Below are 16620 nucleotides of genomic sequence, written 5' to 3'. Positions count from 1 at the left end.
GTGGGAAGGGCTACTCCAGTTTCTGGCAGAAAAAAATATGCATTTCACTAGGATCTTAAAATAGATGAAAAAGAAACAGTACTAGGGCAAACTACAATTTTAAAGCGATCTTCCAGGATGGTGAATCCATATACTTTGTGATCTTATATCCATGCAGATTTCACCAACTGTACCTGTAAGCCAAATTGTACTTTTTTTCTTAAATACATTTTAATTTCTGTCTCTTACTTTGAGAGGCTTGTACCAGAATGGTGGCTCAGAACCACATCTGAAAAAGTGCTGACTGGTGCACCAAAGAATACCTTCATCATCTATCTTCCCTTGCATTATGACAAGGAGCAGATGATGACAATAAACAAGAGTTTCACATCAGCTGATAAAATGACTCTCTTTGAATCATGAACTGTCTGAAAAGTAACTACAGAATCCAAAGGTGAATCCAGGAATTTCTCCCAGGGACAAGTCTGTCTCCAGTGTCAGGTCAGTAGACAAATGTCTCACTGCAACCCTTGTACACTGGGAAAACAGTGTATTGCCAAAAGTAACAATAATCAGAGAGACCTTTAAGAGAAAAAAAAAATTAGAAAAGAAAACAACAGTAAAAAAATATTTCTCATGGAATGAGTTCCACTACGGTAAAGTTATCCCTCAAAGTGAAAATTGTAAAGATTTATTTTTCATCTCCTAAAACAAGTCACCGGAATACATTGCCTAGAACTCAAATCCAGCCCAAATTTCAGCCTTAGAACTTACTTGTTTCTGACTCCTTAACTCTTTTCATGTATTATAAATTGGACATGGCATTTACTACCTAGAACTACCACTAAACAGCTGTTGTGCTTCACTCATTAAGAAAGCAAGACACACATTTTCTCAACTCTGCCCAGTTAGTGAAAAGATGAAGGTTTTCCTTCATGTACTAAATGAGTAAGAGTGGATCATGGTTTAGCTGCCACACAAAGGAGAACATTAAGATAATTCCATTGCCAAAATATCCTTACATATACATTAAGAACTAACTTACAAATTCTGTTTGGGAAAAGCATAGTCAACCTCAGTTTGCAGTACGATACGAAGCCTGGCCCCTACACTTCCTGAAACTGCTGGTGCCTGCCGTCCTAGAGGTTAGCTGCTTTTAGGAATGATAGAAAATAATCCTGAAGCCTCAGCTGAGATGCTGCCTCAGCAAAGTCAACTGTAGTACCACAAGCAAGATGCATATCACCTGAAAAGGTACAAAAGACCTACTAGATACTCTGAATGATGTCTAGCCCTAGGAATGTATTACACTACATGGAATGTATTTGTTCATCACCATATTTGAAACAAGAGAAAAGTTTTGCAGTTCTGTTGTATTTATATTCTCCTGCCATCTCTGCATACCTCTGCCATGAATTCCTTCATGTGTTTATTATTCAGTGGGTCTGAAGGATGCTATCTCTTTGTTGTCAGAACCCAGAAACTAACTACTAGGCTGGAGCAAAACACACACAAGCAGAATATACATATACTTACCCTCATAGAGGTTTCTCCACCATGGGGCTGTTGCAGCCTGAAAACTTGAGCAACCATGTGTTCTGTAGTGGGGTGCAACAGGATACGTCGGGAAGCCAGTCCCACCATAACATACCTGCCCATTGGAGACAGGCTCACAGAAATGGCATTAGGTCCTATGAAGAGAAGAGGGGTTATTGCTATCATGGGTTGAAATCCTGTTCCATGTTTCATCCTCACAGCTTTTAAATTCACATAATGTATACCATATTAATCTCATTCTTATAAGGGGTAGAGAATAAAGAGACCTGCAAAAGTGACAAATTTTATAAGACATTTCCTTGTTGCAGATGTTCTGTCACTAAGACAATTAAGTCCTTTAAGGAATTAAAAACTATTCTTTAGCAGCTCCACCACACCAGCACCATACTTGTCCAGACCATAGCACAAGTCTCTCCCCAGCAACGCTGTGTCTGTGGCTGGCTGGATGGCTAATTCAATGTTTCCTGTTGCTACAATTACTAATGCTCAAGCTATTGCACTTCTTACTGATGGCTGAAATTCTGAGGTTCTCACACCCTCACCCACTCTGACTTCTTGCTGTATGCTTACCAAATCTCTTTGTGTAAAGCATCTCGCCCAAGTTGTGGGGTGCCAGAGAATATACAGCCAGTATTCCTTCATCAGGGAAGCCTCTCTGACTGCTGGGAATGAAGGCTGCCAGCAGCTGCCCATCAGCAGAGATATCACAGCTAGCATCATTGTAAATCTTGCAGTTTTGAACAAGCACATTCACAGAGGCTGCAAAGAAAGAAATGAATAGTGATTATAGTACTAAGGTTGAACAGAATACAGTAAGACTTAAACTTAATGTTGGACAATGGATAGTACACGCAAAAGGCACTCACGACATTTAGCTTCCTCCAAAAGTTTATGAAATGTTAAAACCCTGATTAATGCATAACTTGCTCCAAAACGGAGATAAGACACTGCAACGAGACCAGGAAATTAAATTTACTCACCTCCTGAAGCCTTCAGCCAAGAAATAATAGCAATTGCACTTTATCAAACCCCTCCCTTTGTTAAGCATAACAGCATCCTTTGCAAAGGACAGCACAGTTTAAACAAGTCTCAAATCATGACACTGACAAACTCCAGTAGCATTCTCATTAGAAACAGTACACCTTAATTCATTTCCCCTTCTCTCGTCGAGCGCCTAGTTCCCGCTCTTCTCATCTCCAATAAACAGGAGATGAGTGAAAAACTCCTCCCTGCAGATACAGACATTCATTTCTGACAGCTGATTTCTACACTCATCTTGGATAAAGTCAGTGAGAAAGGGCAGAGACTTCTCCAACCAGTCCTCCATTTAATTATTCCAATATCTGAGACACTCATGTATATCAGTGAAGTAACTGTACAGCAGACTAGTGAGTAGCAATCCACAAAACAATAGTTTTATTTTAATCCCTGCTGGTAAGTTGCTGGGTGACCTCATCCAAGTGTTTTCTTCTTCGTATCTTGCATATGAAGACTATAAGCTCTAGTACAATGAGGTTCCAAGGCCTTTAAGCACCATCTACACCAACAGTTCAGTGGCAGCTTGTTGAGACATGGCTGGAGTGATGTCCACTCTACCAGCCTAACCTAAACGCGCTTCAGTTTTTCAGGCGCTTTGAAGCTGAACATGCATACACTGTTTTTGGGATAGGGAAATTTCAGGTTCTAGTATTTTCAAACTCAAGAGTATAGAGATATTAAAAAATAATATAAATGAGGCCCATGTTCACAATACGGAAAGTTTGCATGCTAGAAGATGGAACACCCAGTCTCACATGTTTGAAGCTACAGCACTATGTAGAACACTGTCAATTCTACAGTCCAGAAATGATCTTCAAATCATTTCTGAAAAAAAAACATCAAGACTATGCCTAGCCCAGAAGAGGCCTTAATATGTTCAGCAAGCAAGTTTATGAAGGCACTTCTTAGTCTAGATTCCTTATTAGTTTAACAAGTAACAGTACCAAGAATGCTTTGTGCACATTTCTGAAAGTCCAAACTTGTGAATAAAATTAAGGCTGTAACTCATTACTTCAACAAATCCTACACTTTGTTTCCAACACCTGCGTAGAAGAAAGCTTATCAGGGAACTGCTATGAGTTGTCTAGGTAATTTTTTAACCAGAACAGTTTCCCAACCCACCACACCCCATGGCTGCATAGATACTTGCAGCAGCACAAGAAGTACTCATGAGGGGGAAGCAGACAGGACTGCCTTTCATACAGCATTGCTGATTTAAAGCATTCACTGAACCTCATCTTTAATTCTTCTCGTCTCAAAGACCTTTCTCCTGGGAACTGCTTTCCTCTGTGGCTGAGTATCAACTTCTATCTACTGTTCCATTTAGGAAACTCTGACGAAAAAGAAGATGAAGATAAAAAGTGGACTATGTAATTACATTCTGTACTAAACCACCTACACCTGTACCCTAAATCTATTCCACCAATTTTTCAGTCTTGAAGCTGCTAAACTAGTAATTTTCAGCCTCATATAAACAGAAAGGTGCTGAACAGAAAAAGGTAAATAATTGTAATCACTATCAATGCTGCAATACCAGTACATGACATATACATGACCCTTAAAGAACAGATGGTTCAAAAGATGACAAAATTCCTAAGTGCTTAGTCTGAAACTAGTTGAATAGAAAGACAAGAAAATTAAGATTAAAGACTATACTGCTTAATTTTAAAAAAAGGGATAGAATTAAAATGCGCTCTTTTAAAAAAAACTAGGCTTTGTTTAAATATTCATTATGCCACCACAAGAGAAAATGAGCATCAGCACAAGAACTGCAGTATGTGCTGTGAACCATGGATAAAGGAAACATGACTACTGGTTGTACCACTGTAATCCCAGTCAAACTGGGAGGATTCCTGCTGATTGACTCATTCTAAAACCAGCCCTATTTATACTCCAGGAACTCTAGGTTGTGTTGACATTTATATACTTCTGTTTCACCCAGGAACTTGAAAACATGAGAGAATCAACTTTGGTTATTGTAGCAAAAACTGAGGCATTAACCACTGTAATAGTGAAAGTGACAGCAATCCTAAACTGCACTAGGGAGCACAATTCCAGAAGAAATATCAGTGCTGATACACGGCCTTGTGCTGAGACCACATGCAGGACCCCTGGGCACAGTTTGGGACAGCCATGTTCAAGAGCAATTAAACCCTAAATGATAACATGTCCAGCAAAGAAAATGACTGGGGAAAATGAAAGATGAATTTTATGTTCAAACAAACACAAAACACTAACACCAACCTTCCCCAAAAAAGGGAGAGGAGGAAATAGAATTGTATAGTGTATTTTCAAAGCTATAAAAAGTAAGTGCCAGAAAAACATCAGTTTTCTACAAATAATGTTGAAATCTGACCACTATCCAGGTAAGTGGGGTAAAAGAAGCATTTTAAGTTTGGAAATTAAAAGGTTTCAACAAAACCAGCAAGATTCTAGAACAGTCATTTCAATAGACATAGAAGGAACAAAGAATTTAACCAATTAGAAGACAGAATTTTAGGAACTACAGTATGTGCTTCCCTAAGGCAGCAGGGATCTAGTCTACTGGATAGGATAAGGTGTCCTTCTCTCATCAATTCCTTTGTAGTGGTACTCTAATCAGCAGTGATCTAAAAATTTGGGAGAAAAAATGGGGGAATGGGAATACACTAAAAAGGTAAGTATTGGGGTTCTTGCAGCCACAAGATTTTACTTAAAAGAGAGCCAAGCAAAAAGACAACAAACAGAGCAAATAAACATAGCACATATGCAGAGCACTTGCTAAACATACAGCTATGAAATACCCCCACCACCAACCCTGCAAAAAAAACTTTGATTTTTGGGGAAAAAAAAACATAGTCCAGTCCATTTTTGGGGGGTCTAAGAACAATTCTTATTCCTATTCTGCAAGATACAAAAGTTTGTTCTGCACCTCTGTGGTCTGGTTGCATTTTCCATGAGATAGCCAAGGCTTCTCAATATTCTTAAATACTGTCATTTGATGCTCAATATTAGAAGTCACAAGATCATAGAGTTTCTTCGTCAGAGCACAGGTATGGGTGTCATTTAATCATAGCATAGTTTGAGTTAGAAGGGACCTTTAAGATCACATAGTTTCAACCCTCCTGCCACAGGCAGGGACACCTTTGATGAGATCAAGCTGCTCAGGGTCCCATCACATGTTGCCTTGAACATTCCCAGGGATGGGACATCCATTGCTTTTCTGGGTAACTTGTTTCAGTATCTCACCACCCTCCAAGCAAAGAATTTTCTCCTAATATCCAAATTAAATCTTCCCTCTTTTAGTTAAAATCATTTGTCCTTGTCCTATCATTATCTATCCAAACAAAAAGTCTCTCTCCACTTTTTTCCTAAGATCCATTAAAGTACCGAAAGGCTGCCTGGAGCCTTCTCTTCTCCAGGTTAAACAAAACCAGCTCTCTCAGCCTCTCTTCATAGTAGAGGTTCTGCAGCCCATCTTCGCAGCCTTCCTGTGGATGTGCTCTAGCATGTCCAGGGACAGATCCTAAATAGGACCTATTTAGCCCAGGGACCATTCTGTACTAATGAACTCCTGGTTTTCAAAGAGCTATAGGAAGTTTTAGAGAGGAAAGATACTGATTTCTCTGTAAGAACTGAAAAATCACAGTCTATAATCCCTAAGGATTTGGGCAGCAGCCTAAAATCAGAAGGTTAAGCATAATTCTTCAGAAAGTGTCATAAAGAACTTGTATTTCCTGGTACAAACAGCCATTGGTTATTCAATCCGTGTTCTCTGCTTTTGAAGTTTGTTTTTGTTTTGTAATCTAATGCAGACTTGGACATTCCTAAGATAAAATCCCACATTTTCATTTTTGCATAGCAAGAAATGTTTATATTCTGTACCATTTACAGATCTGTGGAAGATCTGTGGATATTGCCATGTTTTGTAGATATCTTCACAGTTCCATGGCTATTCTTTTCATTTCCAGGTCTCTAATTCTCTTCCTCATCTAGGACTTACTGTATGTCTTTTTAAAACAATATTGGGTTTGGATCACCAGTCACGCAGAGTTGATCATATAGCACATGTCCATTCATTTTCGATCTACAGGATTTCCCACCCCCCCCCGAACCTGCTCCTTTTCCAGCACAGTGCAGACATTTCTGGTGAGCAGCCCACAGTCGAGACCAACATGAATGGGTATCATCCTGCTCTTAAAGTTTGTTGCATATATTCAATATCTCTTAGCAAAACACAATACATCAGCCCTCCTGCCAAAAGAGCTGTCTTTCCACCTTGATGTGTGCTGGGAACCTAAAACATTACAGATGCAAGTTGTGCTTAGTAGGAAAGAGTGCTATTTATTTCAGTCTTTCATTACCTGATTCACACTGGCATTATCGTTCTCTGCTTTGCCCTCATTAATGAAGGATGAGGACTCAGGTAGCACCTACATCTGGAACCAAGAGAGCCTGCTGTGCTAGCAGAAGAAGTCCAAATGTGACACGTGGAAATTTCAGCATGGTTTCATTAAAAAAAAAGCATTTACAAGGTTCTCAAGAGATGAGAAAGATACCCATGTGTTTGACAAAGCCAGAGGCTATTTGATTTCTTTGAACCTGCAGCCTGATCTATGAAGATGAAGCCAATAAGGAAGATTTTAGGGGGAAAACTATTGCTATTTTTGGAAAACTTCTGCAAGAAGACTGCCCTTTCATCTCCTGTTTTCTTTTGTTGTTAATGCAACCACAGAACTGACAAAACAGATCAAAAGAAACATCTGAGAACAAATTAATCAAGCTGTTGTGCCAAGTTGGACATTAATTATGCCTGAAGCTGGGGAAGGCCTGGAATGACAGCAGGAGTAGCACTGTTTGCCAAAGGAAAACTGTACTGGACACACCATCCGCTCCTAGCCACCCTTAGAGATGGCACTCTCTTAACAGTTGCTCCTATTTAAAAATTTGTTTCATATTTCTTTTTTCTTCTACTAAGTTACCCTGCATTCCACTGTGGATCAGTAACTATTGATCAAATCACCTTGCTCAAGATGCTCAAGACCCAAGCAGTGTTAATACAGGATGAACTCCAGATTCCTAAACGAGACCAGTTTAACATTAGAAATTGGCAACAAACTGAAATTATAAGCAGTGAGTAGCACGAGAGAACTACACTAAAATATATAAACAAGAGAGAAAGCCTTCAAATATTTTATTATGAAAAGCCTATATTCTACACTGTTTTCAATACTTAGTTGCAGGAATTTTAAGGATATGCAACACTCACTAGAAAATATTAAAGAAATGCAGAAATAGCAGTGTCTCTGCTGTCAAATAAATTCTCCGCCCCAATGCTGACATGACTGACAATTTCAATATAAGACCGGGTCATGTTTATTTCAGAGCTATTAAAAGCAAAACTGGTAAAAGGAGAGAAGAAATCCAAAGCTATCTTTTTCCATTTTGCAATTAACAGAGAAAGACAGGGCTGAGACTAAAATTCTACAAGTCCCTGCACAGCCATTTTCCCAGGACCCGCTTTTGTGTGCTCTTGCTGGACTGAGCCTCAGGGAGGTTGCTGCTGCAGAGCCACATCCTGAGCCCAAGGCTTCCAAGGGTGCTGGGGCCCAGACACTGAGATCACAGGACTGCACTAATCACGCTGCTGTCACTTACTCAGATACATCCGCTTCAGTGGAAAACATCCTACTTCCAAGCTCTCTTTTCTTTGTTTAATTGTTACAGGAAGAAGAGCTGCTCAGAGATGGAGGTTGGCTACAGAGTCATTGCTTTGATGGAGAGAGGAGCTGGCAGGCAGTCCCAAACTTCAGCTGCATAATTTCATCTGCCTGTGCTCCAAACCAGTTGTGGTTTAAGCCAGTCCCAGGAGGTACAATAGACCCCTCTGTGTAAGCAGATTATCTCACAGGACCACCTCTGATTTACAGGAAACAATGGGAGGAAAAAGAGGTACTGAGGTCACATACCTTACTGGGAAAACAGTTTATTTCCAATGTGATGAAGAATCACAAAAAACTCATCCAATCCACTGCTCCACTGTTACTCATTGAGAATTGAGAATCACGAATGTTCTGAGTTGGAAGGGACCCACCAGGATCATCAAGCCCAACTCTGAAGTGAATGGCTCATATGGGGATTAAACCCACAACACTGATGTTCTTAACACCATGCTCTCCTGTCTCTAAGTTGTGCACCTTGGCAAACTTGCAGCTTGCCATTGTTCTGCGCCTAGGCAAGCTTGGCAAATACCTGGTTTAGTATAAACACAGCTGCTACATCTTCATACATCCCTACTACACCCTGGCAGAAGGAGATAGGGTTAACAGACTAGAAATGCCAGGATTGCACTCGGCATATAAAAGAAGAGGAAAAATGAAAATTTCCAAACGGCCATAAGACAAAATATACAAGCCAAAAACAATGAAGCACAGCATGGGGAGTCAGAAGGCCTGAGGATGGACTTGTAGCTGGAATGGGGCCCACGAGAAGGACACAATGACAACAGAACTCATACCCAGTTTCCAGATAATTGGAAGCATTTTCAGAATAAAAGCACCCTTGTAGGTGAAAGAGAGAAGATTTGAAACACTGATGTATTAAGCAGCAGATGGTTCCTAATTTCTATGGAATTTTATAAATTATAAACAAACATCTTATGCTGGGGGTTTTTTTTGTTTGTTTCTTTTTAATTAACAGCCTTCTCCTCAGCAGCCAGATGAGAAAAAAAAATAAGCTAGGAGCAGCTGAAGCACTTTTCAACCACTCTACACCTCGCAGAGAAGTCCCAAAGAATTTAAGTTACTTCATCCTCTGACTTCATCTTTATTCTCTTCCAGAGTCTGGCAGGACCTCCAAAAATATTGCCACCATGTGGCAAAACTTAGCCTTGAGCACCAACCATTACAAGAAACTGGGAGGCAATATGGTCCAGATGGGTGATCCAAACTGTTTAAAGGGATCTTCCACACCACAGAACATCACACCCAGTGTATGGATTAGGGGAGTCTGCCAGAAGGGGCCAATCGCTGTTTGGGAATGGGATGGGCACTGGTCAGTGGGTGGCGAGTTGTGCATCACTTGTGTTTCTTGGGTTTTATTTCCCGCTACAATTTCCCTCTCTCTCCTCTCACCCCTCTTCACTCCCTCTTTTCATTACTACTATTGCTATTGTTATTATTAACTTTATTTAAATTAAACTGTTTTCATTTCAACCCTCCAGTTCTACCTTTTTCTGCTTGTCCTCCCTATCCTCAGAGGGCAGGAAGGAAGTGAGGAAGTGGCTGCAAGGGGTTAAACCATGACAGCCAGACTGGATGAAGCTTTGAACAACCTGATCTATTGAAAGATATGGAGGTGAATGAGATAATGTATAAAACTCCATTCCAGACAAAACTATTCTTTGATTCTGTGATTTTGATTCTCTGCATCTCTCCTACTGCAGTCTCTGGTCTCTCCTACATTCTCCTTTTGTGGGTTCTTTAAGCAGCAGGACTGTGCCCCACAGAGACATCTATTGTCAGATATGCAATTTCTGGAAATGCAGAATACACATCTCTGGGACCGTGAGAGCTCCTCTCAATTCATTTTAGTGACTACCTGTGAAAGCAGAAGTCTTTCTGAAAACAGAATCCCTGTTCTCCCTAGAAAAGTCAATCCATTAAAGTAGAACTCAATCTGCTTTTGCTGCGAAATCAAGCAGTGAGTTGCGCATATGCACAGAGATGGCCTAACCTAAAAATCACTTGCACAAAGAAACATTCATTAATATCTACCTCCTATCTTCATCCCAGGCTGCCACAAACATTTCAGCAGCTGTGCAACAAGCTATATCAGGATCACATTCTGGGTTAAAAATAGCCTTTCTAGTCAAGTTAGTTTTAGCCCTGAAAATGCCATTCTTTGATCAGCTGACCAGAAGCATCAAACATGCTTGTGCCTGCATAAGGAAGCCTTTTCCAATGTGAGAGCTAGCTTATGACATAGAACACATATGAAATTGTGGCCTAATTTTTACAAAACGAATGAGAAAATAAATTAAATCAGCAATATTGCTCAGATTCCTGATTCAAAAATAGCTTTTGCCTGAGAAACAGGACTAATCACTGCTTTTGCAAATGACTGGAAGGTAAATCTACTTCCCTGGGCTTGTAACACTATACTAAGCAACAAACTAGGGTCCGGATTCCCTAAATGTATTGCAGCACTTTAACACACACTAATGTCAGTAACTTAAAGAAATGACATACAGTTCATTAGCAGGCTCTAATTTAAAGGTATAAAGACAATATTTCTCTAGAAACTTGCTAGTAAGAGAATGAAGACACTGAATACAGAATTCTAAGAGAATGGTACGTGCCCATGAAAAGGCGCACAAAAAACAAGCCCTATTTACACATGGATTTGCTGATTGCAAGAATACACAAGGTAGGTAGAGTGGGAAGCTACAAGCTTTTAGTCAACTTCCTCAAAAGACTAAACATTTTACAGTTCCCAATGCAACATGACAAACAACATACAGCTGTCTTTGAAAGATCTTAGAGCGTATCCTAGCTCTGGTTAGCATACACTTAAAATAAGGTACTGGTGTCTTTTCCAACTTACCATTGCTGATTTCAGGCAGATCAAACTTAGTGAAGTCCCACCACTGGAGCCGGTAGGTGGTGTTGGCAATGTTGCTGGCCACAGCTGACTGTCCATCCCCAATCACAGCACCTAAAGAAAAGGAGGAAATAATTAGCAATTTAACCTCTACAAGAAAATGTAACTTCTACAGAAAAAAAGCTGTGAAGGCAAAACCATAGAAAACCTTTCAAAAACCAATACTCAAAACTCTATATTCTTAAAGAAACCTTATTTACAGCAATGGCAGCACATCCTCAATAAGCCACAGAGTACAGGAAATTAACAGGAAAGCCTCTCCCTGCAACACATTTCTGAAAGAAAATAAAGTTGGTAAGAGATAAGACTTACCCAGGAACACAAGACAGAAGTCCTAATCAATTCATTTGGTGCAAATGCATTCTACTTATCAACAGTGGTGAAGCTGTATTTTCACAGACCCAAAATTGTCTAGTACAGCTATGAAGGCATATCAGACTACAAAATGAGGAAAAGCATTGCCCTGGGAAATTACATACATTTGTGGACATAATCACTGCTCCTACTGTAAACTTCACTCAGAAGATACTGATTGCTTATAGTATTTGTCACATATTGAGGGTTGTAACAAAATACTGGCCTGGAAAACCTAGGAGCTGGCCATTGCTGCTTTGTGTGGCCCAGCCTACAGCAGGCAAGGGCTGCTCTGACTCCAGGCAAACACCATGACCCTTGTTAACTGCCCAACGGTTTGGGCGACAGCCTAAAAACAGAGGGGTAAGCATAATTATTCAGAAACTATCATAAAGAACCTGTATTTCCTGGCACAAAGGAACAACCACTGGTTACTCAAGTCAGCACATATTTAAGAAAGCTGGGATGCATTAAATGGGATTCCCAGGGAGACAAACGAAGACAAGAGACAGTTCATCCATAGTAGTACTACAGTCAAAAATGTTATGCTATTTGCAGTCTCTAAGGCCTTCATGGACAGGAAGCCCATGTACTACACACACATCCTAGCAACCAGAGAATTCAGTGTAATAGAATTTGGTAAAGGAGAGCAAAGCAAGATCACTCCCAAGCACAAATGACTAAAAGTAAAGCCTCCAGTGTCTACGCAGTCTGGATTTCAGCATCTCTGCACTGTCTCCAGTGGGAAGTACACAGCAAAGTCAGTGCCTTCACTCTCCTGGAAGGGTTGGCTCAGGACTTTGCTGCCACAGCAACAGTAATAGAAGAGACTTTGACAACTCTGTCAGACACCTGTGCAGAGTTAAGAGCTTGCTAACTGCTAGTAAGTTAAACTGGTGTGTAGGAAGATGGAGAGAGTAGGGTGGCTGGATACTTCTTTTTCTTATCAAATGCCAAATGACCACTCAGGCATGGGAGGGAGGGAGGGAGGGTGGGAGGAAGAAAGGAAGAAACCCAAAATGACTGAACACACAAATATACCAACAGCTTTTTGCTTTCTCAGCAAAGCAAAGAACAACATGAGCAGGACAAAGTAAGTAAGCAAATTCCAAACTGGTGCTGAAAAATAAACACACCAAGAAAGCCGCTTGAGTCCTGATTTTTGCTTCTAGGGAAAGCTCAGAAATATATCAAGAAACAGACTTCTGACCAGATAGCTTTACACTGTGCACTCAACTCTGTCAGGCCTCCAGCAATCAGCCAAGATCCATTGTACATCTGCTCCATCTCTGTACCTGCCTCTGTCAGATGCGCATGGATCACTTGGATAGCAGAATTAAAAACACTTCCATTGCTGTAACATATGCCCAAGGCCTGTTCTCTATATCCCTCAAAACAAAGGGCTCCTCTGAAGAGAAGATATGCACTGGAGAAAACAGATTCAATGAATTAATGAAATTACACTTGGCAACCAGAAGTAGGACAATTAGATTTTATGTTGCTTCATCTTTAAAAGTGTTCTCACTGCAAGCTTGGGTTTGGTACACAAAGGCAGCTCTTTTGCTGTCTTGCCTTCAGCCCTCAGGAAGGGAAGAGAAAAACAGGTGCTCTACAAAAGCAGAGGGACTTCCTGCAGGGAACCAGTAACGCACATCACAAGCAAGGTGGCAGCTGCCTTACAGGACTGAGTCAGGCAAGGAAAACACTGTGAAGACAGGCAACAGAAGTTCTACTGAGGGCAAATAATTCCAGAATACTGATCTTATCACAGATGACAGTTACAAAGTTATATCAACTGTTTTGCAATAAGAACAACCTTCATAGGTGTAACAAGTAATATAAAAAATTGAGAAAAACATACCTTAGGAGAACAATCATGCTCTCCTTCTACATCAGAGAAGCTTTGCAAAATCACTAACTGCTTCACAAACAGTAAGTTCATCTGGCTCATAAAACTGCTGCATCTACTGCTAGAAGTACCATAAAAAGCAGCTGGCAAGCAGATTTGGTTTTTTTTTTCTGTAAAATTTCTCATATTTGCATCCCTTTCCCTTAAGGTGAAGAGGATGCAAGGTTTAAATGAACACCATAACTAGCCTTCAAGTTATGGTGTTCATTTGAACCTTGCATCCTCTTCACCTCCAAAGGCAGTCACATCATATGCAGAGAAATTAACAACAGAAAAAAGCAGTACTGCCCCCATCTACAGGACAGCCCCACACAAATTTCAGAGCCAGCACAAGCTATCGAGTAAATGCTAATGCTTCAGGCAACAGATGCCTTTATCAAAAAGAATAGGAGACAGGCAACACAGTTCTTAGTGTGAAAGGTACGTTCAGAAAAATTTGGTCCATTTCTCGAAGGCTTCAAACCAGTGTAACTAACACTAATCAGAAATCCATGATCTACATATTTTATTAAGTAATTATCTCTTCTTACACTAATTATGTAATTGAGGAGTGCAATTATTAAATCTTAACTATATACATAAAACAAAGTAGAATAACATTTGTATCACAAGTCCTGCCAGATGCTTCCCACATGCATGCATGCAGAGTCCTACAGTAAAGATGATTAAAAGCATGTAAACATTTCAGACAATGAATTAAGGAAGGAAAATACCCCCAGCACAGAAATATGGTATCCTAACCTGTGTTGTCCTCTTTGGCTTATGGGAAACATTTTAGACCGCAGCTGAAGACTCAGGAAAGTTAAAATCCTCACTACGGAGCTTTTTTTTTTTTCCACCGTGCAGCATGAGAACTCATTCTCAGCTGGCTTTGCCCAGTCAGGATTTCAGTCTGGATGAGAGGAGAAGGTGCTGTGGCTTGTCAAATTGTATTATATGTAACTGAGAGGCAAACAACACACTTTAGCTTCCTAAATTTGGGCAGCAACAGATCACCTCTTACAAGGAACTGTTCTCACCAAGCACCTGACAGTCCTGATTCCTGGGTCTTCCACTGTTTGATGGGATCACAAGTGACTGCAGTGGGTACCCAAGGGTCTCAGGATTGTCATCCTCACAAACAGAACGACCTTTTTCTGCAGAAATGATGTAGATTTCAAAATGCTGAAATCCAAAGCAAAGGCCAATTGAAATGCAGTGAATGTAGGTTTGATTGGCAGCTTTCCTGCGTCTGTCTATCACTGCGTAATAAACACTGGATGATGGCAGAAATGGAGATAAATGCTTTCGGCAGCCCCCCTTTTTCCCTCCACCACCCTGAACTCCATCCACCCCCACTCAGCACATGACAAAAGAGTTTAAAGAGTGGGGGGAGGGGGGGGGAAAGAAAGTCTTAACAAAGACTTAAATTAAAAAATCCTCAAATCTTTTCTTATAGGCCACCTACATGTGACAGATATTTATCCATCAGTCTCAACCTCTTCAGAGGATCCAACGTATCTTGGCATATGGAGAAATGAACCTTTGCCAGTCAACTATTGCTCATTTGTGAATCAAGCCATGCAAGCCAATGTCTGAGTTCAGACTGAAAGGGAAAAAAGGGGTGCAAAACCAGTTCCCTTGGCATTCCAGCACTGCCTCAGTGAAAAGCAGGCTAACTTCAGATTACTACTATCAAACTTTCAGAAGAACTAATACTCTAGAGCTACATGGGGTACATGTTTTGGGAACATGAAACATCTACATAGTTTTGGAATTTCTTTTCCATGTATTTAACAGAAACCAGAGTTCAAATTTTTTTCTAGGCTAGATCCTTTACCCATAGCTTGTTAGTGTCTGGCAGGTCCCCTCGTAATAAGAGAAAAATTTATTATGATGCTTACAGATAAGCTTGAGGAAGCTGGAGAAACCCCTTAGCTAATTTGTGACTCAGTTTGAGGAAGTGATTAGTCCCTGGTATAAAATCCCCCCTAGATTAGTACTCGCATCTCAAAGCATGAGTACCTTTGAAAAGTAGTTACCTCTTTATGAGACCATTTGGAACTGTAGCTGATATGGGATTAATCTATACTTGTAGAAAGGATCTGTCAGAATCTATGGGTTTTACATTTACTTATTCTAGATTTACTACAATCCAGGCTCCAGGAAGTCCAAAACTGAACAAATCTATTTGACAAACCAAAGATAAGACTCTCTGCTGCAAGAATACACCAGATTTTCTCAACCAGTTCTGAAACAATTTGAATTCAGGCAAAATGGTTACTAAAGACTAGTGGAGATGCAACAGGTTCTTATACATTTCCAACCCTCAAGTATTTTATGGGACAGCCTAGTTTGGGGGATGACCTTTGAAGACAGTAAATATATTAAATTCTGAATGTGAATTTGACAAGTCTCAGCAAATCTCTGTTCTGGGCTACCTCGAAGGCACAGCCTTTGAAGTGGATGAGCTAACTATCGCAAACTGGGTTAATGCTGTAGAAACAGTATGCAGAGCAACCTGGTATTTTCAACCATTTCTTTTGCTTGTTCTTCAATGTACAAGCAAGCTGTAAATAGGAAATGGGCAAAATGATTTTCATGAATGGATGCACAATATGCTACTAAGAGTAGTTCAGCATACACTAAGCATTGAAAGACTCTTAGATTCAACATTAATTGAGAAAGCCTCTAAGAGGTCTGTGCTCTCTGAAGCCTGAACCTTCAAAAGGCTATTAATTTTTCTTTATTCCGGATGTATAAAGTAAGAAGAAACGTCATTTCCCATTCATGTTCATTCCTACTGCAAAAATTCCTTTTAAAAGGGGCAATGCTTAGCATGCTGAGTTCCACACACCTATCAGCTACGGGAATTGGAGCAGGGCTCAGCTGTAGGTTAGTGAAGATGACCATCCTAATAGGAGCCAGTCAAGTGCCCAAGGGGTCCACTTACATTGAGAACAATGCAAACATCATATAGGAAAGGGAATTTTTCAGCCACAAGTTTTAGACTTCAAAAGGAAATCAGTTAATTTACAACAAGCACAAACAATAAAAGAACAGATGCCTGCCCAAAAGCCTCCACCTCCAAAAGAGTCATGATGGCTCCATGACGTCTTACCTTCCTTTATTTTATTTCTTTGTCTGATCATCTAACAATTAAT

At 40.2% G+C, this 16620-nt stretch overlaps 1 protein-coding gene across 3 annotated transcripts in view; it reads right to left on the bottom strand.

Moving 5' to 3' along the window:
- Window positions 1-16620, bottom strand: part of AMBRA1 (autophagy and beclin 1 regulator 1) — a 124489-nt gene that overhangs the window by 38827 nt on the left and 69042 nt on the right. For all 3 annotated transcript variants that reach the window (XM_030274256.4, XM_030274257.4, XM_072929950.1), the window contains 3 exons: window positions 11158-11268; window positions 2107-2295; window positions 1516-1670 (listed from right to left, as the gene is read on the bottom strand). In XM_030274256.4, coding sequence (XP_030130116.4) covers window positions 1516-1670; window positions 2107-2295; window positions 11158-11268 — 455 coding nt within the window. The remainder of the gene's footprint in view (window positions 1-1515; window positions 1671-2106; window positions 2296-11157; window positions 11269-16620) is intronic.

The sequence above is a fragment of the Taeniopygia guttata genome, chromosome 5, assembly GCF_048771995.1.
Source record: "Taeniopygia guttata chromosome 5, bTaeGut7.mat, whole genome shotgun sequence".
Taxonomy (NCBI): Eukaryota; Metazoa; Chordata; class Aves; order Passeriformes; family Estrildidae; genus Taeniopygia; species Taeniopygia guttata.
Note: the sequence above shows the minus strand (reverse complement) of the source record. Positions and strands in the feature narration are given on the sequence as shown.